Below are 26,669 nucleotides of genomic sequence, written 5' to 3' on the forward strand. Positions count from 1 at the left end.
CACTCTTTGCGCATCGGATTTAATGTCACGTGACCGCGTTGAGCCCGGTGATGGAGACTCTTGGTGTGTTTGTGCTCCGGTTCTCCTCCGGCCACCGGGACGCCTCCGCGGCTGCGAACCCGGGGGACGGAAGGAGATGATGATCCGCGCGCGCACCGAGACACAGTCACCGGCCGGAGCCCTCAGAGCGCGCGCGCGGCCCCGTGAGTAAAGCGCGCTCCCGGGATGGTGGAGTCGCTGAGCATCGCCGTGATCGGAGCCGCCGCTGTGGGCAAAACTTCCATCATCCGCCGGTTCGTGTACGACGATTTCTCCGACACCTACAGCCCGACACGCGCGCGCCGCGTCTACAGACCGTCCGCCATCCTCAACGGCCACATGTACGAGCTCAAGATTTTGGATGTCCCGCCAATCGCCGCCTTTCCTTCCAGCCCTGCGCAGGTAAACAAACACAAACAAAACAAACAAAGCCGCAGATATTCGTCTCACTCACCACATCACTCTCTCACTCACCACATCACTCTCTCACTCACCACATCACTCTCTCACTCACCACATCACTCTCTCACTCACCACCTCAGTCACCACTTCACACTCACCACATCATTCTCTCACTCACCACATCACTCACCACATCACTCTCTCACTCACCACATCACTCACCACATCTCTCTCTTACTCACATCACTCTCTCTCACTCACCACATCACTCTCACTCACCAAATCACACTCCCCACATCACACTCTCACTCACCACATCACTCTCACCACATCACTCTCACCACATCACTCTCTCACTCGCCACATCACTCTCTCACACTCACCACATCACTCTCTCACTCTCACCACATCACTCTCTCACTCTCACCACATCACTCTCTCACTCATCACATCACTCTCTCACTCACCACATCATTCTCTTACTCACCACATCACTCTCTCACTCACCACATCACTCTCTCACTCACCACATCACTCTCTTACCACATCACTCTCTCACTCACCACATCACTCTCACACTCACCACATCACTCTCTCACTCACCACATAACTCTCTCACTCACCATCACTCTCTCACTCACCACATCACTCTCTTACTCACCACATCACACTCTCACTCACCACATCACTCTCACCACATCACTCTCTCACTCACCACATCACACTCACCACATCACACTCTCACTCACCACATCACTCTCTCACTCTCACCACATCACTCTCTCACTCACCACATCTCTCTCTCTCACCACATCTCTCTCTCACTCACCACATCACACTCTCACTCACCACATCACACTCACCACATCTCTCACTCACCACATCACTCTCTCACTCACCACATCTCTCTCACTCACATCACTCTCTCACTCACCACATCACTCTCTCACTCACCACATCACTCTCACCACATCACTCTCTCACTCACCACATCACACTCACCACATCACACTCTCACTCACCACATCACTCTCTCACTCACCACATCTCTCTCTCTCACCACATCTCTCTCTCACTCACCACATCACACTCTCACTCACCACATCACACTCACCACATCTCTCACTCACCACATCACACTTTCACTCACCACATCTCTCTCTCACTCACATCACTCTCTCACTCACCACATCTCTCTCTCACTCACCACATCTCTCTCTCACTCACATCACTCTCTCACTCACCACCTCACTCTCTCACTCACCACCTCAGTCACCACTTCACACTCACCACATCACTCACCACATCACTCTCTCACTCACCACATCACTCTCTCACTCTCACCACATCACACTCTCACTCACCACATCTCTCTCTCACTCACCACATCTCTCTCTCACTCACATCACTCTCTCACTCACCACATCTCTCTCACTCATCACTCTCTCACTCACCACATCACTCTCACCACCTCACTCACCACCTCACTCTCTCACTCACCACCTCAGTCACCACTTCACACTCACCACATCACTCTCTCACTCACCACATCACTCTCTCACTCATCACATCACTCTTTCACTCACCACATCTCTCTTACTCACCACATCACTCTCTCACTCACCACATCACTCTCTCACTCACCACATCACTCTCTCACTCACCACATCACACTCACCACATCACTCTCTCACTCACCACATAACTCTCTCACTCACCATCACTCTCTCACTCACCACATCACTCTCTTACTCACCACATCACACTCTCACTCACCACATCACTCTCACCACATCACTCTCTCACTCACCACATCACACTCACCACATCACACTCTCACTCACCACATCACTCTCTCACTCTCACCACATCACTCTCTCACTCACCACATCTCTCTCTCTCACCACATCTCTCTCTCACTCACCACATCACACTCTCACTCACCACATCACACTCACCACATCTCTCACTCACCACATCACACTTTCACTCACCACATCTCTCTCTCACTCACATCACTCTCTCACTCACCACATCTCTCTCTCACTCACCACATCTCTCTCTCACTCACATCACTCTCTCACTCACCACCTCACTCACCACCTCACTCTCTCACTCACCACCTCAGTCACCACTTCACACTCACCACATCACTCACCACATCACTCTCTCACTCACCACATCACTCTCTCACTCTCACCACATCACACTCTCACTCACCACATCTCTCTCTCACTCACCACATCTCTCTCTCACTCACATCACTCTCTCACTCACCACATCTCTCTCACTCATCACTCTCTCACTCACCACATCACTCTCACCACCTCACTCACCACCTCACTCTCTCACTCACCACCTCAGTCACCACTTCACACTCACCACATCACTCTCTCACTCACCACATCACTCTCTCACTCATCACATCACTCTCTCACTCATCACATCACTCTTTCACTCACATCACTCTTTCACTCACCACATCTCTCTCACTCACCACATCTCTCTCTCACTCACCACATCACACTCTCACTCACCACATCTCACTCTCACTCACCACATCACTCTCACCACATCACTCTCACCACATCTCTCTCACTCACCACTTCACACTCTCACTCACCACATCACTCACCACATCACTCACCACATCACTCTCTCACTCACCACATCACTCTCTCACTCACCACATCACTCTCACCACATCACTCTCTCACTCACCACATCACTCTCTCACTCACCACATCACTCTCACCACATCTCTCTCACTCACCACGTCACTCTCTCACTCACCACATCACTCTCACCACATCTCTCTCACTCACCACGTCACTCTCTCACTCACCACATCACTCACCACATCACTCTCTCACTCACCACATCACTCTCTCACTCATCACATCACTCTTTCACTCACCACATCTCTCTCACTCACCACATCTCTCTCTCACTCACCACATCACTCTCTCACTCACCACATCACACTCTCACTCACCACATCACACTCTCACTCACCACATCTCACTCTCACTCACCACATCACTCTCACCACATCACTCTCTCACTCTCACCACATCACTCTCTCACTCACCACATCACTCTCTCACTCACCACATCTCTCTCACTCACCACATCACACTCACCACATCACTCTCTCACTCACCACATCACTCTCACCACATCACTCTCTCACTCACCACATCACACTCACCACATCACTCTCACCACATCACTCTCTCACTCATCACCTCACACTCACCACATCACACTCTCACTCACCACATCACTCTCTCACTCACCACATCTCTCTCTCACTCACCACATCTCTCTCTCACTCACATCACTCTCTCACTCACCACATCTCTCTCTCACTCACCACATCTCTCTCTCACTCATCACTCTCTCACTCACCACATCACTCTCACCACCTCACTCACCACATCACACTCTCACTCACCACATCTCACTCACCACATCTCACTCACCACATCACACTCACCACATCACACTCACCACATCACACTCACCACATCACTCTCTCACTCACCACATCACTCTCTCACTCACCACATCTCTCTCACTCACCACATCACACTCTCACTCACCACATCACTCTCACCACATCACTCTCTCACTCACCACATCACTCTCACCACATCACTCTCTCACTCACCACATCACTCTCACCACATCACTCTCTCACTCACCACATCACTCTCACCACATCACTCTCTCACTCACCACATCACACTCACCACATCATACTCTCACTCACCACATCACTCTCTCACTCACCACATCTCTCTCTCACTCATCACTCTCTCACTCACCACATCACTCTCACCACCTCACTCACCACATTACTCTCTCACTCACCACCTCAGTCACCACTTCACACTCACCACATCACTCTCTCACTCACCACATCACTCTCTCACTCACCACATCACTCTCTCACTCACCACATCTCACTCACCACATCACACTCTCACTCACCACATCACTCTCTCACTCTCACCACATCACTCTCTCACTCACCACATCACACTCACCACATCACTCTCACCACATCACTCTCTCACTCACCACATCACACTCACCACATCATACTCTCACTCACCACATCTCTCTCTCACTCACCACATCTCTCTCTCACTCATCACTCTCTCACTCACCACATCACTCTCACCACCTCACTCACCACATTACTCTCTCACTCACCACCTCAGTCACCACTTCACACTCACCACATCACTCTCTCACTCACCACATCACTCACCACATCACTCTCTCACTCACCACATCTCTCTCTCACTCACCACATCACACACTCACTCACCACATCACACTCTCACTCACCAGATCTCACTCACCACATCACACTCTCACTCACCACATCACTCTCACCACATCACTCTCTCACTCACCATATCACTCTCTCACTCTCACCACATCACTCTCTCACTCTCACCACATCTCTCTCACTCATCACATCTCTCTCACTCACCACATCTCACTCACCACATCTCACTCACTATATCTCTCTCTCACTCACATCACTCTCTCACTCACCACATCACTCACCACATCACTCTCTCACTCACCACCTCAGTCACCACTTCACACTCACCACATCACTCTCTCACTCACCACATCACTCACCACATCACTCTCTCACTCACCACATCACTCTCTCACTCACCACCTCACTCACCACATCTCTCTCTTACATCACTCTCTCTCACTCACATTACTCTCTCACTCACCACATCACTCTCTGTCACCACCTCACTCACCACATCTCTCTCACTCACATCACACTCTCACTCACCACCTCACTCTCACTCACCACCTCACTCTCACTCACCACCTCACTCTCACCACCTCACTCTCACTCACCACCTCACTCTCTCATTCACTCACCACATCACTCTCTCTCACCACATCACTCTCTCTCTCACCACATCACTCACCACTTCACACTCACCACATCTCTCTCACTCACCACCTCACTCTCACTCACCACCTCACCACTTCACTCTCTCAATCTCACCACATCACTCACTCACCACATCACCCACATCACTCACCACTTCACTCTCTGACTCTCACCACATCACTCTCTCACTCTCGCCACATCACTCTCTCACTCACCACATCACTCACCACCTCACTCACCACATCACTATCTCACTCACCACTTCACACTCACCACATCTCTCTCACTCACCACATCACTCTCTCACTCACCACCTCACTCACCACTTCACACTCACCACATCACTCTCTCACTCTCACCACATCACTCTCACTCACCACCTCACTCACCACATCACTCTCTCACTCACCACTTCACACTCACCATTTCACTCTCTCACTTTCACCACATCACTCACTCACCACATCACTCACCACTTCACACTCACCACTTCACTCTCTCACTCTGACCACATCACTCTCGCCACATCACTCTCTCACTCTCACCACATCACTCTCTCACTCACCACCTCACTCACCACCTCACTCACCACTTCACACTCACCACATCACTCTCACCACATCACTCTCTCACTCTCACCACATCACTCTCTCACTCACCACCTCACTCACCACATCACTCTCTCACTCACCACCTCACTCACCACATCACTCTCACCACATCACTCTCACCACATCACTCTCACCACATCACTCTCTCACTCACCACCTCACTCACCACTTCACACTCACCACATCACACTCTCACTCACCTCATCACTCTCTCACTCACCACATCACTCACCACATCACTCTCTCACTCACCACCTCACTCTCTCACTCACCACCTCACTCACCGCATCACTCTCTCACTCACCACATCACTCTCCACTTCATACTCTCCACATCACTCTCTCACTCACCACATCACTCTCACCACATCACTCTCTCACTCACCACCTCACTCACCACATCACTCTCTTACTCACCACTTCACACTCACCACATCACACTCACCACATCACACTCTCACTCACCACAGCACTCTCTCACTCACCACCTCACTCACCGCATCACACTCTCACTCACCACATCACTCTCTCACTCACCACATCACTCTCTCACTCACCACTTCACACTCACCACCTCATCCTCACTCACCACCTCACTCTCACTCACTTCACTCTCACTCACCACTTCACTCACCATCTTACTCTCACTCACCATATCACTCTCACAGCCTCACTCTCTCTCACATCACTCTCACTGCCTCACTCTCACTGCCTCACTTTCTCACGGCCTCATTCTCACTCACTGCCTCACTCTCTCAACCTGCAGTACGCAAACGTATACACACCTAAGACTGTCTCTTAATTGATAAATTGCCATGGCAACACATTTTACCTCAGCTGGGTTACTGTCCGTGCCCTGTAGATATAATCACTCAGATAATTACATTATCACAGACCCGGTGACTATAACGGGTTAAAACAGGTGATACTTTACAACTTTCTTTGCAACACACCCTGCTGTTCACAGGACCCTGTTCTGAGGTTTTGTGCCAAATTAATTTATTAAAAATAAAACCAGCTTACAGACACACACACACACACACACACACACACACACACACACACACATCCCTCTCCGAGCAGTCAGACACTTCAGAGTGATTATTAACACCAATAAGTGTGAAGAAATCAAACATTTACACTCTCACTACTCTCTGGGTTGTGTATTGGATGGAGTCGTTGCCATGGAGACTGCGCTGCCATCCCAGAAGCAGCATCAATAAAGCTGATTTGTGTACAAATAACAGGGAAAAAAACTACAGCTCAACCTCTCCCTCTCTCTCTCTCTCTCTCTCTCTCTCTCTCTCTCTCTCTCTCTCTCTCTCTCTCTCTCACACACACACACACAATTATATAAAATATTAAAAATACGTCCCAGATTAATTTTGCTGATCAACACAGAACTAAACCTAAAGCTCTTTCAGTGCAGTCTGTGTTCTGTACCAGTCACATACTGAGTGCAATCAATCAGAACAAATCAACTAAGAACTCCTTTTGAGAGACTCTCTCAAAGTGCAGCTTCAACTTCACAATGAAAACATCAGCTGCTGTCTCTCAAAAGCAGCCCGAAGAGGTTGCCAAGGCAACCACCATGTCAGATTTGAATATTATGGGTTATAGAGGAAAAAACTAAAGGGGAGAACAAAAGAAAAGTGTTTACTGGTGATGTGATAAAAGTGACATGATGGTGTATTTCAGTCAACACCATCAGGACACATGGTGGACATCAGAGGACATTACAGCATGTGGAGGGCATTAAAGGACACTCGAAGAACACATGGATGACATTGCAAGGCATCAGGACATGTGGTAAGGCAACGGAGTTTAAAAGGGCATTTGGAGGGCATTAGAAAGCATTAGGTCACATGGAGGGTATTAAGGCATGTGAAGGGCATTAGGACACTTGGGGGACATGTGAAGGGACAGATGGGCATTAGGACATGTGCAGAGGTGTGGCTTAAACTGTGTGGCTTAAACACTGATTAACCTCCAACAGAATGGAGAGGAGTCAGGGCAAGTGGGGAAAAGTGTGTGTGTGTGTGTGTGTGTGTGTGTGTGTGTGTGTGTGTGAGAGCTGTATTTCGTGTCTTTGGGCAGTTGGAAGTTAATGACACTGAATCAGTGGCTCACAGCACGTGATGGATGGAGGAACAGTTGGAGAACACTAGTACGATCTCTGAGAAACTGCAGTAAAGCATCATTAGTCCTGAGCTCATGACTGAAGATGAGAGAAAGTGGAAAAATGGGAGAAGCGTAGGAAAGCAATTATGAGGAAACCAGCTTTCCTCGTTCTCGCTGCAAAATGGCTCCATTAAGCTCCTCCAGGGTCTGTGTGAACACATTTCACTGAGAATTCTTCTGACTTCAAAGTCCTGCCCTCATTCTGCTCTAAACCACAGAACTGGAGCACATTAAAGGACACTGGGGCATATGGAGGGTATTAGAGGACCCTGATCTCAGATCAGTGTGCGAGTGTCCACAGGAATGGTACTGAACCCCTGTAGATCCTCCTAATCGAGATCTGCTCCGACTCTAGACAGCCCAGATTTAATTCGAGTGGGATTCGGAAATCAGACCTGCAGGCCACCAAGACTTCATGATGAACTTCTGCTCTTCTGGGGTCTGTGATGAACTTAAAATTAAAACGTAAAGCTTAAGTCTCTGCACAGGTGACCCTGAACATCTCCGCTCTGTGGGCGTGGCTTCAGCTCTGATCTCCGTGGAAAGGAACGAGCTACAAATATTTAACTACAGATTGTTGTTAAATTTGCAGAAATGACAAAATGATTGCTGCCTTTAAGATGTGTCTGAGCTGGTTTTCGAGAATTCATTCTGCCAAAAAAACCCCAAAACATTCAAACAGAAGAATTATGTCTCATTTATACCGTCGCATAAACATACATGCATCAATACGCAGAGGTGTCAGCGTGCACACCTACAAAACCTCCTGTGTACAAAATCATGTGTCCTGACTCGTAAACTAATCATTCTTTAGAACTGATTCTTCTTAGTGAATCGCTCAAAGTGGATCACAAGTCTTTGTATGGTATCTAAGAAATGTTCATGCTACCGCTTTAAGAATTGTAGTACAATTTAAACATCCTAACAATTAATATTCTAACACAAAACACCAAATGGGTAACCTGCTGAAGCATGGTGGTGGTAGCATCATATTCAGGATGATCTATCCTTGGCCCCTGAGTTACTTCTCTGACTAATCCCCCCTTTATCCAGGCACTGACTTTTGGGTTAGAGTTAGATTCCTTCCGTAAATGTTACATAAATGTCTTCTTCACCATATTGATGATTAAATACATCTTTTATCATTAGTGGAGCGTCCGCTGTGCAAGTGAATGATCTGTTACTATAGAAATGATAATGTATTTGAATGAGCACACTAATTAAATAAACTCTGTGCTACTGTTGGAGCTGCCGTTAGAAAGTTCAACACCATATGGGATTGATGGTTTATTGGTGCTGGAGTGGAGTGAGATAAACCTTCAGCACAAACGCACCTGACTCTAACGTACGAGTGATTTATGGCTCTGAGTTTCTCAGCAGCTGTTAGAGACGATGTTCATTTTTTTCGAGGCGAGTGTGATTGAGATGAAGAGCAGATTTATGGACCTGTTGCGGTACAGAGAGATGGATGGAGTGCAGCCGGAGGGAGGAAGTGTGTTTGTGTTTATACTCCAGATCTGAGACACCTGAGGGCTGGAAAATATGATGATTATAATCTCAATATCGTGATAAATGATTATCAGTGACGTGTCGATGTAGAACCATCCTCTGTATAAAACATGGACAGTCTGTAAAAAGTGAAGCCCCCACTGGTCCAGCGCCCCTGCTGGCTGGTTGCAGTACATTTTGTTTTGGCTCCGCCCATCCCCATATGTTTCAATGACAAAACAGCCTTTTAATCAGTGTCACTTTTTTCCGTCTAAACTGTCTTTCCATCTACAGTGTCTAACTCGAACAGTTAGTTTTCTTGATGCTGATTTCTGCACATTTTTATTTTCCCCCAGAAATGTAAGCTTCTATTACTCGTTAGCTGTATTAGCATCGAGTGTAAAACTAAAGGATCAAACTTTAGACTCTGAGCAGGTTTTGGTATAAAGAGGGAAACTGCACACCTCATCTCATGGATGGAGCGAAAGCATTTTATTCTTTCTTTCCTCCAGGCCTTGGGCACATTATCTCTTCAGCACAGTTTCAAAAACTCACTTTTGTTTCTGACGCTCTCGCACACTGAGCCGTTTCGTTTTCTTCTGTTCTGTTCCGTTCTCTTCTGTTCTGCCGCTGTGGACTTTTCCGCTTTCACACACTGAGAGAGGAATTTTGTTTCCAGAGCACTGTTTTGTTTTGTTTTGTATTTGATCCTCGCACTCTTGCTTCGCTGTCGTCTTCAGACGTGTTGATCTGTCGAGTCTCTCCGGAACGCTCCATACACTCGTTATTCCTTTCCCACCGGTGCGTTTCAGTCTCTCACATCTTTCCAAAAATGAAACGAGATGTGATGCTCATTGTGTGAAATACAGAAACGACCCTGACCTCTTACACAACATGTGTTCTGCTTCTCCAACATTCTCTGAGGGAACCAACTATTAAACAGGAAACGTTTTCAACTCAACTTTATTATATAGCACTTTATTTCAGTTCAGGATGACTTTAAGAGCGATTTCTTAAACAGTTAAAATTAGAGATGGTACGATAACACGATACGATACTGAAACACTGAGTATCAAACGATATTGATGACCACCTGATACTGTTTTCTTTAAAGTGTAACTCCACCTCCAGCTCTGAGCCTGACTCCACCCACTGCATAATTCTGAAAAATGCTAAAATGTGGGCAAGGGGCTGAGGAATGGGGCGGGGTTTGAGGGGAGCATAAACTCCTGTGAACGATGAATCTTGATCAGAATATGTTTATTTGAAAATGAGTGCAGTTTCACAGACACCCCCCCACTTAAAGGTGGGGCTTGGGACAGTGGTCCACCCACCCCTGATTAGAAGGTATTATCTTTTTTTTTAAAATTAAAATATTTAATGATGTAGAGAAGTACCAAACAGTTGACTCTACATCAGCATCGGCCTTGCAAGATGAATTTTTTTCAGGAGGATTTTATTAGTAGGTGGAGTTTTGAGTTTTGATCCATTTTCAACCCATAAAATGCAGATTTTTATAAATATGTTAATTTTGTCAATATTAACACCAGTATTCATGTGTTTCATCACAGTATTTTTTGCAGGTATCAGACCGATACTGATACCGGTACTGAGTACTGGATACTGGGTACTGTATGGTGTCATTACAATCTCAATTCAGTTTAGTTTTATTTGTGTAGCATTTTTAACACTGCACATTGTCACAAAGCAGCATTACAGAAATAAACAAATTCCAGACTTAAATTTATAAATATATTTTCTCTATTACATTCTCTATTTAAAATTTTTTTATTGCCTGATCCAGCGGTGACTCTTGGCCTGAAATTGTTGTAATAGTCCAGGATAAGGTCAACGACTTTGGTGGGAACATGATGTTGCAGGAGGGCACGCTCAACAAGTTTGTGAGGTATGGAGCCATATGCATTGGCTAGGTCCAGCCACAATACGGACAAGTCTCCTTTCTCCTCACGAGCCTCTCTGATGAGTTGCGTCACCACTCCTGTGTGTTCAAGGCAACCAGGCACTCCAGGAATCCCACCCTTCTGAACAGAGGTATCAATATAACTACAGTGGTGCTTGAAAGTTTGTGAACCCTTTAGAATTTTCTATATTTCTGCATAAATACGACCTAAAACATCATCAGATTTTCACACAAGTCCTAAAAGTAGATAAAGAGAACCCAGTTAAACAAATGAGACAAAAATATTATACTTGGTCATTTATTTATTGAGGAAAATGATCCGATAGTACATATCTGTGAGTGGCAAAAGTATGTGAACCTCTAGGATTAGCAGTTAATTTGAAGGTGAAATTAGAGTCAGGTGTTTTCAATCAATGGGATGACAATCAGGTGTGAGTGGGCACCCTGTTTTATTTAAAGAACAGGGATCTATCAAAGTCTGATCTTCACAACACATGTTTGTGGAAGTGTATCATGGCACGAACAAAGGAGATTTCTGAGGACCTCAGAAAAAGCGTTGTTGATGCTCATCAGGCTGGAAAAGGTTACAAAACCATCTCTAAAGAGTTTGGACTCCAACAATCCACAGTCAGACAGATTGTGTACAAATGGAGGAAATTCAAGACCATTGTTACCCTCCCCAGGAGTGGTCGACCAACAAAGATCACTCCAAGAGTAAGGCGTGTAATAGTCGGCGAGGTCACAAAGGACCCCGGGGTAACTTCTAAGCAACTGAAGGCCTCTCTCACATTGACTAATGTTCATGAGTCCACCATCAGGAGAACACTGAACAACAATGGTGTGCATGGCAGGGTTGCAAGGAGAAAGCCACTGGTCTCCAAAAAGAACATTGCTGCTCATCTGCAGTTTGCTAAAGAGCACATGGACAAGCCAGAAGGCTATTGGAAAAATGTTTTGTGGACAGAGGAGACCAAAATAGAACTTTTGGTTTAAATGAGAAGCGTTATGTTTGGAGAAAGGAAAACACTGCATTCCAGCATAAGAACCTTATCCCATCTGTGAAACGTGGTGGTAGTATCATGGTTTGGGCCTGTTTTGCTGCATCTGGGCCAGGACGGCTTGCCATCATTGATGGAACAATGAATTCTGAATTATACCAGCGAATTCTAAAGGAAAATGTCAGGACATCTGTCCATGAACTGAATCTCAAGAGAAGGTGGGTCATGCAGCAAGACAACGACCCTAAGCACACAAGTCGTTCTACCAAAGAATGGTTAAAGAAGAATAAAGTGAATGTTTTGGAATGGCCAAGTCAAAGTCCTGACCTTAATCCAATGGAAATGTTGTGGAAGGACCTGAAGCGATCAGTTCATATGAGGAAACCCACCAACATCCCAGAGTTGAAGCTGTTCTGTACGGAGGAACGGGCTAAAATTCCTCCAAGCTGGTGTGCAGGACTGATCAACAGTTACCGCAAACGTTTAGTTGCAGTTATTGCTGCACAAGGGGGTCACACCAGATACTGAAAGCAAAGGTTCACATACTTTTGCCACTCACAGATATGTAATATCGGATCATTTTCCTCAATAAATAAATGACCAAGTATAATATTTTTGTCTCATTTGTCTAACTGGGTTCTCTTTATCTACTTTTAGGACTTGTGTGAAAATCTGATGATGTTTTAGGTCATATTTATGCAGAAATATAGAAAATTCTAAAGGGTTCACAAACTTTCAAGCACCACTGTATTCTTCAGAAGGAACTCTGTTAATCGTCGTGCCAAGACGCTGAAGAAAATCTTGCCTTCGACGCTTAACAGTGAGATGGTCCTAAACTGACTGATGTCCCTTGAGTTCTCTTCCTTTGGGATCCACACACCCTCTGCACATCTCCATTGCCCTACGACTTGACCCCTCCACCAGATCACCCTCAACAGCTTCCACAGATGTCGAAGTAGTTGTGGACAGCGTTTGTACACAGAGTATGGGACACCGCTAGGGCCTGGGGCTGATGCTGTTCTGGCTCCTTTCACGACCTCTTGTATTTCAGCCCAGCTGGGCTCCCTCATTACAAACTCCACTGCTGGTGCTTGTGGGCTAATGAGGGCCCTCTGTGGTCCAAGCTCCTGGTCCCTCTCTGGGTCGCTGAGGGTGTTGTGCAAAAAGGTGTTCATCTCCGCCATTGAGCACATGAGGTTGCCACTCTGCTTGTCCCCCAGCAGCTTCTTGGTGAAGGTGAAGGGGTTGGAGATGAACGCAGCACACTTCCTTGCTCTCTCCTTTCTACGCCTTCGGTGCCCTTCTGCATGGCGCAGCGTCATGAGCTTCCTCAAGATGTTACGAAGCTCAGCAAGGGGTTGCTTCTCCTCTTCAGCTGCCACCTTGTACCGCTTCCTGAGGCTCCAGAGTTCTTGGCGTAAGTTGTGGATCTGAGTAGCCCTACGGTTCAGTGTGTAATTTGATCCTGGGGTTCTTGCTCTCACTGAGGCCAAACCTCTCTGCTGCATAGCTGACTATGATGGCTGTCATGGTCTCGAGGCGTCTGTCCACTTCTCCCTTGGCGGTGGTCTCCAAGATCTGGCTAACGTCTGTGTCAAACTGTGCCCATGCTGCCTGGTTGTTGGATGAAGGCCACTTAATCCGCTTCTGATGGGATGTCCTGCAGGGGTTCCGAGGCTCTACTGCTTGGAGGGGCTGGGCACTGTGGGGTGCTTCCTGGCCGGGCTCCTCCTGCGTCTCACCAGGACCAAGTCCTGTGCGCTGCAGTGTGTTCCCCTGGTCCCTACACTTCATCCTGGCCAGATGTATCTTGAGGCCACGCAAGTTCTTGCACACTTTTCCACAGATGCACTGTGCATTCATATTCGAATTTCCATTGCCATTTGTCGATGCCGTGAGGTCCGTCTGGATGGGGCTCTCATTCTCCCCCCCCTCTCGGGCTCCCCTGGGGGTATGTCTCAACAAGTCGGAGTTATATGGAATAACCAATTATTATTATTATTATTATTATTATTATGTCTTGTACTTAGAATTTCTAAGTATTTTATTTTATATATTTTCTGTTTGTTCAGTTTTGTAAAGCACTTTGATAAAATTATTATTTTTAATGTTTGTTTGATTGTTTGTTTATATTTTTCTGAGTCAGAGTCGGGGTACAGGACTGAACCTTGGAGCTCTTTACCTCCGCAGACTGCAGCAGATTATCCAGAGAGCTCCATGAAATTCCAGAGTATCACATTAAATCCCACATTTAATACATCATAAAAAATTACACTCCATCAAATGATTTCCATTCTGTCGTTTTGCTTAATCAGCATAAAAGAGGAGCTCTGTTTCAGTCCCTCGTGCAGGGCCACAAACCTCCATCATTAACAAAAAAAGACCAGATTGTTGCTTCGTATCTTAGACTGAGTCCTGATGATGATGATGAGAAAGAGAACGGGAATAGTTGTAATGGTTGTGGAGGAGGAGAAGAAGGGGTGTGTATATTTTTGGTCTCATAGCTCTGCATCTCCACTCTGTAGGAGGAAAGAAGAGAGACGAGGACAAGTTTCTATTTTTAGCTGTACAGGACCGGTGGTGCATTTAAAGCACCGAGGTGGTGCGCACACACACACACACACACACACACACAGAGTGCTGACTGTAAGCGCTTTCAGGTTCCCAGTGTGTTGATGCTGCAGTTCTTTTCCAGTGTTTTTTCCTTCTGATTGTGGATGAAATGAAGCTCCGCCTCTCAGTCTGAACTCAGACCTGTACTGTGGAGTTCCGCAGGTTTATTTCCTCCATGTAAATAATAATGATACAGATTACAGTGTGTATGGAGTCGAGATGTTCATTCAGTTTCTCTATCACACACACACACACACACACACACACACACACACAGGCTCTTTATGTACAAACATCAAATCAGTTTCCTTTAGCCCTGTGTTCTTTTCTTCCAGTAAAGGAGGCGTGGCCTCTCTACCTGTTAGTTCTCGTGTAAATGAAGAGGCGTGGCCTGCCTGGCAATCCCAGTGAAAATGAAGGAGGTGTGGCCTCAGTAAATTTTTGATTCTTAATGACAATGAAGGAGGCGTGGCCTCTGTAGCTTTCATTCCTAGTGAAAAAAGAGGTGTGGCCTCAGTGTTGTTCATTCCCAATGAAAATGAAATAGGTGTGGCTTCTAATACTGATTTGCAGAGAAAATTAAGGAGGTGTGGCCTCAGTCTCAGTAAAAGATGTTAAGTAGGTGTGGTTTCTATTAACATCAGTTTTGGTGAAAGTGAAGGAGGTGTGGCTTCTGCCTGGAAGTCCTAGTGAAAACAAAGTAGGTGTGGCCTCTATAACTGAGTCCCAACGACAATGAAGGGCATGTGGCCTCTGTGCCTCAGTCGCAGTGAAGGAAATGAAGGGGGCGCGGCTTAAGTGTCAATCCCAGAGAAGGAAGTGGAGGAGGCGTGGCCTTTCTATCTCTCTGTCACTCCAAGTGGAAATTGAAGGTGCATCATCTGTATTTGTCACTTCCAGTGGAGGAGGAGAAGTGGGTGTGAATAATATAACTGTCAATTACAATGAAGGAGGTGAAGTAGGCGTGGTCTCTGTATCTGTTTACACACTGGAATGACATCATGTGACTGTGACACAGCTCTGTAGTGTCTCATGTTGAACCTTTGGCCGTTTTATTACCCGTTACCTCACTGTGTGTGTCTGTGTTTTATAGACATCCATCTGCGTGTGAACACGATGTGAGAGAGATGACACAATCAAATCGTTTTATGAGTTAAGAGTCGAAAAAACACCATGTTTAGATTATATGGTAATTAAATTTATATATGTAATGGTTCAATACGTGTGGGTGGAGCACAGAGGATGGCAGGACAGAGATCAGGTGTAACCAGAGGCTTTATTGCCACACTTTTCAGTCTAACAATCTATAAACACACAGAGACACACACACCAGCGTCTCGTCCAGGGATGCGCCCCTCTGCTCTCGCTCTCCCTCCTTAAATAGGGCGCGGTCACTGGGAAGACACACGCAAACAGGTTAATTGCCGTCAGGTGTAGTGATTCTGCCACTTACCTTCCCTGACTCCGCCCTCCTGTCACAGACCGGCGCTTGACCACACCCCCACTGCCACAATATAATAATGCAGTGATGTAATAATACACTTATTACCTGGTGCTGATGGAAGCAGATCGAGCAGACGGGAGGAGTGTGTGTGTGTGTGTGTGTGTGTGAGAGAGAGAGAGAGAGAGAGAAAGACATCAATCACACATTCAGCCACTTCATCCAATCAGTAGAGAGAAAACTTCCACCTCATTAATATTCATTATTCTTTCTCTATTCCTCTCCGTCACTCAGTCATGGTTTACACTCACCGTGTTTGTCTCTGTGTCTGATTGATTGCATTCATTGTCACAGCACCGTGTGTGTGTGTGTGTGTGTGTATAAACTTATCTATGCATGATGAAAGCAATTATTTCTGTTTGATGTAAAAGTTTGAATCTGTTTTTTGACACACTTTTTATTCCGATTGTCCCCTCTGGCTGTATTCCGCTCATAAAGAATGGATTTAATTTTCGTGTGTGTGTGTGTGGCCGGCCATGTTTTTATATCTTGATGATGACCACATGTCCCCCTAAGGATAGGAATATCAGACAGTTTGAACTTGCAAAGACATTTGGCTGGTACTCATGAGGAAAATTACAGCTTTTATTTAAAATAAATAAATAGATAAAAAGGCTGAAAGGTTTTGTTTGCTGAAGTTAAAGTGTCACATGTCAGGGGAAGGTCCTCACCAAGAAGAGGCCTAGACACAGAGACACACAACCATTCACACTCACTTTAGAGTCACCAGTTAACCTAACCTGCATGTCTTTGGACTGTGGGGGAAACCGGAGCACCCGGAGGAAACCCACGCGGACACGGGGAGAACATGCAAACTCCACACAGAAAGGTCCTCGCCGGCCACGGGGCTCGAACCCGGACCTTCTTGCTGTGAGGCGACAGCGCTAACCACTACACCACCGTGCCGCCCTGTGAATATATTTCCTTCAGAAAAAAGATGAATGCTAATATCTGTGAAATATTCAGTTATTTCAACTGGAACATATTATTAAATATACCAAGATCATCTGCTGTGGGATTTTACACAAAATCTTAAAGGGTTCTCCCTTCAGAGGGATAACTGCAGCTCTCTCTCTCTCTCCCCTCCCTCTCTCCATGTGTCCGTCTGTCCTCCAGCTGAAAGAATGAATGATCTATATACAGCTCACAGTCACTGATCTCACTCACTCACATGGAAAAAAAGTGATATGATTTCCCTGATGAGGAACAAAGGAGAGAAAATGAAGGAGAGAAAGAGGAGGTGAGAGAAGGTCAGCTGACTGCACTCATCCTGCTCCTCCTCCTCCCTGCACTGTAATGTGTAATTCCGACAGCTCGAACACTCCTGTTCTCTCACCGATGCTCTCTGGCACGTTCTCTCACTTCTCAGGAGCGTGACAACGAGTGTCAATGCGAAATAGAGTTGTTCAAATCCCTGATGCTGCTGTAGCATTCACATCATGGAGCTGGGATTAGAGCGAAGACAATCCGTAGTCTGAAACACTGAGCAGTGGGAGAACTACCTGATCTCAATCAACACTGAAACATGTCCACGCTGCACAAACCTGAGACAGTAAACACGCCTCAAATTAAAACGATGACACTGTCATTTCTAGCAAAAGAGTGTCAATAATTTTTCAAGCACTTTTTTGAAGCTGACTACACTTAAAAAATGCACTACAGCGTTAAGTCACTGTATCAGAATTTCAGTGGGTCAGTTGATGTTAAAGCCTCTGATTGGCCAATTATCATAATTAAGAGTTAGATGGGCGTGGCTGTGTGGCTGTAAAAGGACCGACCCTCAGAACCAGTGTCTTTGTGACCTTCATACCATGAGAACATCCAAGACCTTAGAAAAAAAAAAAATGGACCTCCACAAGTCTGGTTCTTCCTCAGGAATTTTGAAACAATTGGAGATACCACAAACATCTGTACAAACACATCTGTATGTAAATGTAATAAACTGGGGAGGGATATCACTCTCTCTCACACACACACTTGATGATCTCCCAGGGATCAACAGACTTTGGTCCATAAGATTCAAATGAAACCCAAGACACCAACAAAGGAACTGGTTAAGTTGTTGGAGGTATCAAAATATCTACACCATCATTAAGTGAGTCCGACGTCACCGTGGCTCGAAAGGCTGTGACGTCAGGAAGAAGGTGATATTCCAAAAACAACCAGAAATCAGACTGAAGGTTGTTAGAGGAGTGTTCTCCGGTGAGATAAACAGTCTTGTCACAATGATCAGAGAAAACTCTTTAAATCTGAAGAACGCCACCCCAACCGTGAAGCATGATGGTGGCAGCATCATGTAGTGGGTGTGTTTTGCTTGCAAAAGGGCACTTGTGCACTTCAAGAACTCAACATGAGGGAGGAGGATCATCTAGGAATACTGAAGCAACATCTCAGACATGAGCCAGAATCAGGGTCTTCCAGCAGGACCGAGATCTGAAACACACCTCCAGAGCTGTCACTTTATACACGGATTAAAGACGACGAAGTGAAAGTATTGCAGTGTTCATCACAAAGCACTGAGCTGAGTCCTAGAGAAGACCTGTGGGCTGGACTGAAGAAACATCATGAGAAACCTGTGGAAGAGATGTGAAGCATTCGATTCATCATCGACACCAAACAGAGGGCACGTAAACTTTTATAGGGTATTTAGTACAGCTGAAGTAATCTGATTGTTTCTCCGTGTGTGTGTGTGTGTGTGTGTGTGTGTGTGTGTGTGTTAGGAGTGGCTGGATGTGCGTTGCAGAGGGGTGCGTAACGCCAGCGCCTACATCCTGGTCTACGACATCTGCTGCATCGAGAGCTTTGAATACGTCAAGATGATACGACAGCAGATTGTAGATAACAGGTGAAGTTTGGTGCGCGCACACACACACACACACACACACACTTTTTTGTTTGTACTCATCATACACTCATTTTGCGACACGTGGTTTGTCTCAGTAACACTGTTCGTGTTCCAGGAAAGTGAAATGTGAACTGCGTGAACGTTTTCATTTGTTTTACTTTGAATGTACAGTCTCCGCCTTCATACTTTAGGCCACGCCCTCTGTGTGAGTCTGACACTTGTGGGCTTTTTTAATTGTAAACAGGCTGTAGGCGTGGTCCAAGGTGTTAGCTCTTTTTATTTTGGACAGCCACATGACCTTTCCTGAAATACATCATCGTTTCCTGTGAGAGACGCAGCGTGAGGAGGACGAGAGTAAATCAGAGGATGGAGACGGACAGAAGAGCAAAGTGAGAGGAAACATCAGGCACAGATCGGATTAGATCGGATTTGTAGTAAATGTGGATTCCACAAGAGAATCAATGACACGGTCCAGAGAACTGCGTCTGCAGAAAGATTTAGAGATTCGACTCGGTTTATAAAACATAATCCCCCCCCCCCCCCCCCCCCCCCCGTGTGTGTGTGTGTAAAAATACGAGCACATGTTCACTCCTGTTAGTCTCTTCTTCTCCCCTTTGTTCTCACTTTTTCACTTCTTCTCTCATTTTCTTTTTTGTCTTTCATTATTTTGTTGTTTACTTTTTCTTCTTGTCTTTTCTCTGTTGTTTTCTTATTCTGTTTTCTTTCTTTCTCACTGTCCTTCTCTTTGTGTTTTATTTTCTCCTCATCCCTTTACTCGTCCTTTCAGTTATTCCCTTTCTTATCTCTTTGTTTTTCATTTCTTCTCACGTCGTCTTCTTTCCTCACTTCTCTTCCTTTTGCTTCCATCTTTCCTCTCTTTGTTCTTCATGATTTCTGTCGTCTCTAAGGTGGGGTTTACATTAGACCGTATCAGCGGATCATCAGATTAACGTTTTTAAAACGATTAGTGTGCACACAGCAACGCCAATACACGATTTGCGTGCACACAGCAATACCAATACACGGATACGCTCGGCTCCGCAGGCATCCTGCGCTCCAAATCACTCCGCCCTGAACAGCGAGTGCCCTCTGGAGGGTGCGCACTCCGGCCCTGCGCAGCTCACAGAGCGCGCGAGTGAAGTGCACAAGCAGTGATTCGGGACTGAGCCGCTGTGTGTGTGATCCCAGCGCAGATCACTTACCACTTGCAAGTGGAAGGATGGCAAGCCTAAAGACAATCATAACTACACAATGGGCAGTATTTGCATCAGTATTTGCAGTATTTTCATACTTTTATACTCTTTAATGAAAGGTGATACAAGGCGGAAGTCCGCACCGTTTTTCAGCAGTCGCGTCACATGACCAACGCCAGCGAATCAGGAAGGTGGATGTCACAGTGACGTTGTCCAATGACGACGCCAGCTAGAGCTCAGCACAGCGTATCCGCGTATCTCAATGTTTACACAGCACCGGAGCTGACACGATCTGGATTGAATACGTGGACGCTGGCGGATTCCCGTTTCCTGGCGTTTCCAGGCGGTTTAATGTAAACGGACAGTGCATCCGCGAAGAAAACGAGACAGATACGGTCTAATGTAAACTTGGCCTAAGTGTCTTTTCTCTTCCCTTCTCACTTTCCCTCCTTTTTTCTTTCATTTTGTTCTGTCTTGTTTCTTTTTTCCCCATTTCTTTAATTTTTCTTCTTGTCATTCCAGATTTCTTTACTTCCTTTAACCTCTGTTGTTTGTCCTCTTCTCTCTTCTCTCCTCTTCATGCCTCTGCTCTTCTCTTTTTTCTCCTCTCCTCATGTTCTCCTTTCTTCCTTCTCCTAACTTCTCATCTTTTCTTCATTTTGCTTTTTACTTCTTCTTTTCTTTCCTTTTCTTGTCTTTCCTCTTGTTCTTCTTTCCTCTCCTGATTTCTTCTTGTTTCCTGTTGTTTCTTTTCTGTTCTTCTCCATTTTTATATTCTCTTCTCTTCACAATAAAGTTTCTTCTTGTCCCCCCCGGCAGCAGTGGCAGTAGTGACGTTCCCATCCTGGTGGTTGGCAGTAAGAGAGATCTGCAGAGGCAGCGTTTTGCTCAGCGCCGCACCGTCTCCGTGCTGGTGAAGAAAACGTGGAAGTGTGGCTACGTGGAGTGTTCAGCGAAGTTCAACTGGCACGTTCTCCTGCTCTTCAAAGAGCTGCTGGGCATTGCAGTGGCACGAGGACTCCGCCATAACCACGCCTCCATCCGCCTGCAGGGGGCGCTGCACACAAACCACTGCTCCGTCATGTGACTGCTCACACTGGATCATGTGACCTGGAATATCTACACTGAGGAAGTTTTAATTCACACTAAAGGGTTTTTTTCTTCTTCTGCACCACCAGAAGGAAAAGACAATTAATCAGTTCCACCATCAGATTCTAATTTTTCATCTCATCTCATTATCTGTAGCCGCTTTATCCTGTTCTACAGGGTCGCAGGCGAGCTGGATCCTATCCCAGCTGACTACGGGTGAAAGGCGGGGTTCACCCTGGACAAGTCGCCAGGTCATCACAGGGCTGACACATAGACACAGACAACCATTCACACTCACATTCACACCTACGCTCAATTTAGAGTCACCAGTTAACCTAACCTGCATGTCTTTGGACTGTGGGGGAAACCGGAGCACCCGGAGGAAACCCACGCGGACACGGGGAGAACATGCAAACTCCGCACAGAAAGGCCCTCGCCGGCCACGGGGCTCGAACCCGGACCTTCTTGCTGTGAGGCGACAGCGCTAACCACTACATCACCGTGCTGCCCACTTTGATTTCATTTATGCAAAATGTCCGCCAAAATCTAGCATAGCATCGGCAAGAAATCTCTGCGAGCTAGCTGTGTTTCTCTGCTAAATTTCCAAACTGTATCATTTAAAATAATGTTAAATCTAATTTAAATTTGACATCATTAAAATAATTTTAGTAGAAAAAAATTGCTGGGAAAGTTGTACCCCTTTCCCCTCACTATAAATGTCAGGGTCTATGAATATGCAAATATAGACCACACCCACATCCTAACCAGAACAGTATCAGTAACATCGATAAAATTAGCTGACTGCTAATAACCTAGCTCACATCAATCACCAGTGCATTTTAGTTTTGAACTTGTCAAAATATATCACGTTACCATAACAACCGCAATTTTGTTTGCAAAGATCAGCTAGCTAGTTCTCTTCTGATTACCACGTTGTTGTATTCTTCTAATAATTTATGGATCTGATTGGTCCAAAGTCAAGGAGTTGAATTAGTAGGCGGGGCTTCCCACTGCAGTTTTTCACAAAATAGAAATGATTATTTTAAAAAGATGATAAAACACAATTGCGAATATTCTGTGTCCACAGTGATGTCGTGACAAAAGCTGGGGTTTGTCCTCTTGCGATAGTTGTTCCAATTAAACGATTTTAATCAACTTAAATGACTTGAAAATGAAAAAATGCGTTTCCATTTCAATTTTGCAATATTTGAGTTTTTTTCAAAACCCACATTTCCATTACTTGTTTTTTTTTAGTTTGTAATTTCAAATTGCGCCTTAAGCAGGTTAATGGGAACCCACGTAATGACATCATAAACTGAGCTTGAACATAGCCCCGCCCTGAATCAGTGTTATACAGAAATAATGAGAAAGTATTTGTCACAAAAATGTGTTGAAGTTAGCTAACTAGCTGTGCTAGCACGCAGGAATTGTGGCAAAAGGTTTCCCTTTGCACATGCTTTACTAATCTGCATATTGAACCGATTGGTTGAAGGTCTGAGCTGAATTAGTGACATCACAGTCTGAGCTTGAACGAAGCTCCGCCCCGAATCAGCTTTATAAACAAATACTGAGGAAGTTTAAACAGTGACAAATGTGAAAAAAAAAGTGTCAACAAAGTCATCCTGCAGTAATCTACATATCACCTGTAAGTGGCTCAAAGCTGGATGAGTGACATCACAAACTCACCTGTAGCCCCACCCCAATTCAATTTTATACAGAAATACTCAATTTCAAAATGAGAAAATGTGAAGTTCAGTAAAGAATAAGTTCATAAATTTGACACAAACACCTAAATTGTTTGATTTAGAGACAGTTGAAATAATTTAACAATTTAAATGTTAAATTTTGAGATTGTAGGATGTACAAATCATAATATTGTACCAAAACAGTTTTGTTTTAGCTTTCATTACAATACAGAGAGACATGCACAGTGTCATAACCAACACCGCCTTTCCTTCCAGAGAGCAAGCATTCGTACCCGGGACGCTCCGGACATGCACATAATAAAATATGTCGAGTTTTTTTCAGCCACACTGCACACATTTCCTGTTTAGATCTGTGATAAAGAGTCGGCAGAAACATCTCCAGTGCTTAACAAACAGCAAATACAAAAGCAAAAAAAAGTCTTCCCTCAGAGTGTTAATGAGATCCAGTTGTGTGTAGCTCAACTCCTGAGATATAACACTGATTAATGAGAACACACACACACACACACACACAAGCCACGGAAATCCCATGGTGTTTGCTCTGGATGCAGTAAACACCACTGATGCTCCTCTCCTTCTTTTATAAACAACATTAGATCCGAAGTGGATCCCCGACTTCCACCCCAGAAGATCCCATGATCTGCATCCGCATGTTTCCATCTTCCTCCGGATAAAAGCCCGGAAGCATCCGAGTCCTCAGGATGGGGTTCAGGAATCAGTGATGAGTGAAAATGTGATTTTCTTTTTTACTGCATGTCAAAAAAAAAAAATAAGAAGGCTTAACTATTGGATATTTGGACATTTCACTGACAGGAACGTAAACGCCCACGAGTGTGTGACGAAGACGGAGGCTCAGTCCTGAACTTCATCAGTGATGCGAACATGAGGAACACTGAGTCTGTGTGTGGAATGGTATAACAATATACTGAGCACTGCACACTGCACACTATACACTGCACAATATACAGTACATACTATACAACACACACTCTCTACTATAAACTATATACAAGACAATACACACTACACTATACACTACCACTGTGTGTGTTACACCATCTCAAACACAGTCTGTCCTCATGAATGAAGGACACCAGGACTATCAGTAAATTTGCATGTTTTTTTTTTAAAAATCAAATCCAAACTCTTTCAGGGTCTAACTGCACTGATGCAAACTAATAAACATCTGTTCCGTCGTTTGTGCTCGCTCGCGGTAGCTTTAGAAGTTTCTTAGCATCAGTGAGATGAGGTTATTAGAGGTCCTAGAACTTTTACACTGTGGTTCCTCACAGAACCCGAGCTTTTCCTACTGCTCGAACATGAACACCGCCTTCCCAAACGGCCAGCTGTTCTCAGGGGAGGTGATTCCTTCTGCACTGGACTCTTCAAACCCGCCTCATTACAGTTCCTGATGCTCCCTCGTTGACTGTTTATCTGCAAACAAGAGATTTCTCAGGAAGTGGATTTTTCATCATGTTCTGAAAAATCAGAGTCATGGGTTCTTGTTAGATTGTTTTGGTTCATCATTGAACCCAAAATATAACCCAACCACGCTAATGTTAACACACACCAGGGAAAAATACATACAGGACGAACGTTAGCTAAGCAGGAACTGGTTAAAGGTTCTATATAGAACCCCATAAAATTGAAGAACCCTTTCAAGTGAAAAAGTTACATGGTTTCAAGTTGAAAACTCCTTAACTATCTAATGAACCGCTGAGAAACCCTTTGAGTACCTTAAATCTAGAACCCTTAATTATATTTCAATGTGTAATCTGTTAAAGGTTTGGATTTACGTAGAGCCTTACAACAGAGTTTCTCTCTCAGGAAAAAAAAAAGGTACTTGAGGAACCCTTGCTGGTTTACCTGGCAGAGGTAAAGACGCAAAGTCAACTCGAAGATAGACACTTAAAAGAAAAAAACATACCCATTAAGTGTTCCTCATCTTTTCTGCAAATCGGATTTCATTAAACATTCTCGGTAAAACCTTACAACAGATGGTTTCCATTTCAGAAACAAAGCTCCATGTGTCTCTTCCAGTGGCTCTGCCTTTAGGAGAACCCTTAAAGGTTCTGTGTAGAATCATACAAGAGAAGAACAAAGTTACAAATCCTTAACAATTTAAGGAACCGTAGAAGATGGTGTACGTAGCAGAGGTAAAGAAGCAAAGTCATGTGACCAGGCAACCTGCTGAACATAACCTGTTACACATCTGGAACCCTTGAAGGTTCTTCACCTTGTCCTCAAGTGTAATTCCATTAAACGTTCTCTTTAGAACCCTATAACAGAAGGAACTTTTCAGAAGTCCATTAAATGGTCACGGTAGAACCCCAAAACTGAGCGTTTCACTTTCAAAAGAAAGTTACACATGTACGCTTTATTTTAGAATCCTGAAGGAAGTATGTAGTCAAGTGTGAAGTACAAAATGCTAATTTTTATTGATTGATTAATTGGTTCCATCATGAAGAAAATCAGATCTTATTTCTTACTTATAAAATCCCCGCCTCTTCCTCTCTTTGGTGTGCAAGTGGCTGTTTTGTGACGAAGGTGTTCCACACGTCTGACCCGTGAGAGGAAGACGACAAGGGCGCATTAAGGACAGTACTGACACTGGAGCACTGGTCTCAGATCAGTATAAAATCCCGTGAAAGACACATGCATGCCGACATACTGAACACTGAAGTGCTGGTGAAGTTGGTTGATGTTCATGTAGTTTAGCAAAAGAAAAAAAAAGCAAGAAAAAGAAAAAAATAGGAATTTCCTGTGTTTACTCTAAAAGTAGTCCATCAGCCATGACAGGTTTGGTGTGTTTTTAAAATCTGCTGATCAGTCAAGAAAATGTTTACTAAGGCTACGGTCCACTACAGCTCGTGGTGAAAACGAGGCGTTTGGTGGCGATGCTTCCCCGAGCTTTGGGACGTGTTCTCAAACCCATCTGCGATTATTCATTGCTTAGTTTGCCGATGAAAACATTGCCACCAAATTTCAATACATGCATTGAAAGTTTTTGCGATGTTTTTGGCCACTCAGGAGGCGGAGACACACCAAAAACCAACTCACAAAGCTTGGAGAACATTCACCGTGCATCACACGATTGGTGGCGATGCTCCCAATTTTTCATCACTAAGTACTCGCAAACCTATC

General features: G+C 45.0%; 1 protein-coding gene across 1 annotated transcript; it reads left to right on the forward strand.

Annotated features, from left to right (window-relative positions):
• Positions 1-225: 225 nt before the first annotated feature.
• On the forward strand, positions 226-21,817 carry rasl10a (RAS-like, family 10, member A). Its single transcript, XM_060906829.1, is given in 3 exon segments — positions 226-441; positions 19,413-19,549; positions 21,553-21,817. Coding segments are annotated over 3 exon segments (618 nt in total).
• Positions 21,818-26,669: the final 4,852 nt, after the last annotated feature.

Source organism: Neoarius graeffei, chromosome 24 (assembly GCF_027579695.1).
Source record: "Neoarius graeffei isolate fNeoGra1 chromosome 24, fNeoGra1.pri, whole genome shotgun sequence".
NCBI classification, from domain to species: domain Eukaryota; kingdom Metazoa; phylum Chordata; class Actinopteri; order Siluriformes; family Ariidae; genus Neoarius; species Neoarius graeffei.